The sequence below is a fragment of the Caenorhabditis remanei genome, chromosome IV (genome assembly GCF_010183535.1).
Source record: "Caenorhabditis remanei strain PX506 chromosome IV, whole genome shotgun sequence".
Lineage (NCBI taxonomy): Eukaryota > Metazoa > Nematoda > Chromadorea > Rhabditida > Rhabditidae > Caenorhabditis > Caenorhabditis remanei.
This window is the reverse complement of record NC_071331.1, coordinates 3,807,607-3,809,482: the sequence shown is the minus strand read 5'-3', so window position 1 is coordinate 3,809,482 and position 1,876 is coordinate 3,807,607. Positions and strand designations below refer to the sequence as shown.

At 34.6% G+C, this 1,876-nt stretch overlaps 1 protein-coding gene across 1 annotated transcript; it reads left to right on the top strand.

Annotated features, from left to right (window-relative positions):
• Positions 1–302: 302 nt before the first annotated feature.
• Positions 303–1,433, top strand: GCK72_012375 (uncharacterized protein; the record flags this gene model as incomplete). Its single annotated transcript, XM_053729060.1, has 4 exons — positions 303–362; positions 407–614; positions 851–962; positions 1,013–1,433. The coding sequence occupies 4 exons, from the start codon at positions 303–305 to the stop codon at positions 1,431–1,433; spliced, it is 801 nt and encodes a 266-aa protein (XP_053583832.1).
• Between the last annotated feature and the right edge of the window lie 443 nt (positions 1,434–1,876).

The window sequence follows — 1,876 nt, the reverse complement described above, 5'->3', positions numbered from 1 at the left end:
AGTGAAAAATTAAAAACTGAAAGTTGTGTTTCATGATTATTGTAAAAAATTTTGAAATTTAAAAGTTTTCGTTCATGCTGAGTTCTATTAATTTAAAAAAGTTTCAACTCAACACAATATTCATTTAATCGAGTGTCACCTATTCCATTCAAACAGTAATCTTAACTAATCTTTGTACAAAAACCGTTCCCTCCCCCATTATCTTATCTAATATCCTATCTGATGCGGTAAAGGTCAAAAGATAGCAATCTGGCAGAGAAAACATTCATATTCTCTTCTTTTTCCCCCATTCTGTACGCACAATGAATCATTACTACTCTCTACTTTTTGGAATTTCGTTCCTATTCCTGGTTTTCAGTCAGGTCTGTTTTGAATTTTTTTTTCGAAAACAAAATATTTTTTCTAGGTCAAGTGTACCGGTTATCTCGAGGTGTCTTTCAATAGTGACTTCAATCTGAAATCTGTGTTAAATGTCTCAAGTCTCAATAGCTCCAATTCCCGTCTCATTCCATTCCTGCTCTCCCCAAATAAGACAGAAAAACTTGCAAAAATTCCAATTGATTTCAATGAAACCGTCATTATAACTGTTTTTGTGATTAACCAGGATCGATTAGGTATGTTCTAACACAATATACTGTACAGTGCAGTAAGATATACTCTCTAGGGAGTGCTCGTACAAAAAAGTTGACAACTACAAAAATTAAGCTCTTCTGTATGGTTTATACATAATTTACTTCAGTGATACCGTAACACCCTATCAAAATTGGCCATTTTCAACAAAAAATGCCACATTGTATATCTTTCTGCACGGTACTGTATTTTAAAAGTCTTATCTGTGTCTAGTTTTTAGATATCGACAACGCCACCATCACCTCCACTTTCACTCCGAGACGTGGCCTCCTTTCCCCATTAACCGTTATGTATCCTTTCACTGGTATGAAAATCAATATTGGATGTGACACGTGAGTACCTTCTTATCAAAATTTTTTATATGATCCTGATGAATTTTCAGCCAATACTACGGTGACCAATGCAATGTGTTCTGCTGTTCCGAGACAGCCAGTCGAGTCGGGAAAGAGTGTAATTCCCTGGGACAATTAGGCTGCCCAGTTGGCAAAAAAGGGATGGATTGCAAACAACCAATCAGTAAGAAGTGGTGCAAATGCAAGAACAAGGGATCATGTATCTCATCATTCGGGAAGAACCTCCACGAGAGAATTCAGTGCTCGTGTCCTGTCGGATTTACGGGAATCCAATGCGAGAAGGAGGTTCCTAGTGTCGAAATGATGTCGGTGTATGGTGTGGATCCGAAGAAGTTTGAAATTGGAACTGCTAAGATGTTGTATGAAAGTGTGGTGGATAATGAGATGGTTGAGGTGACACGACCACATTCCAGTCATTTGTTGCATAATTTGAAGATTAATGATGCTTAAATTAACTTATTATTGAAATTAAAGATTTTTTGAAACTTAGCTATTAAAGAATAAAGGGATGAATGAATTATCACAAATTGATATGTGATCTTATGTGGTTTCAAAGTTTTAGTAATAGTAAATATTTGCACTGACTGTGATAATTGTTTAATAGTTCTCGTGAATACTTTAATATTGTCAGTGATATTACCTTTGAGCTATTGAGAAATGTTTTTATTGAAACCGGAAACATTTCTGAGTTAAAGAATTTCTATTGACTTTTTAAATAAGTACTCTTTCAACATGTTCTGAAAAAATAAGAATATTAGTGTTTTTTACTACACTACATCGATGAAGAACATATTCCTCCCAGCTGTACCACTTGTTGTAAAACTTCAAACACCTTGATTACATTTTCGGTAATTATTCCCAACCCAAAAAATTTATTCATAATAAGTCTAACT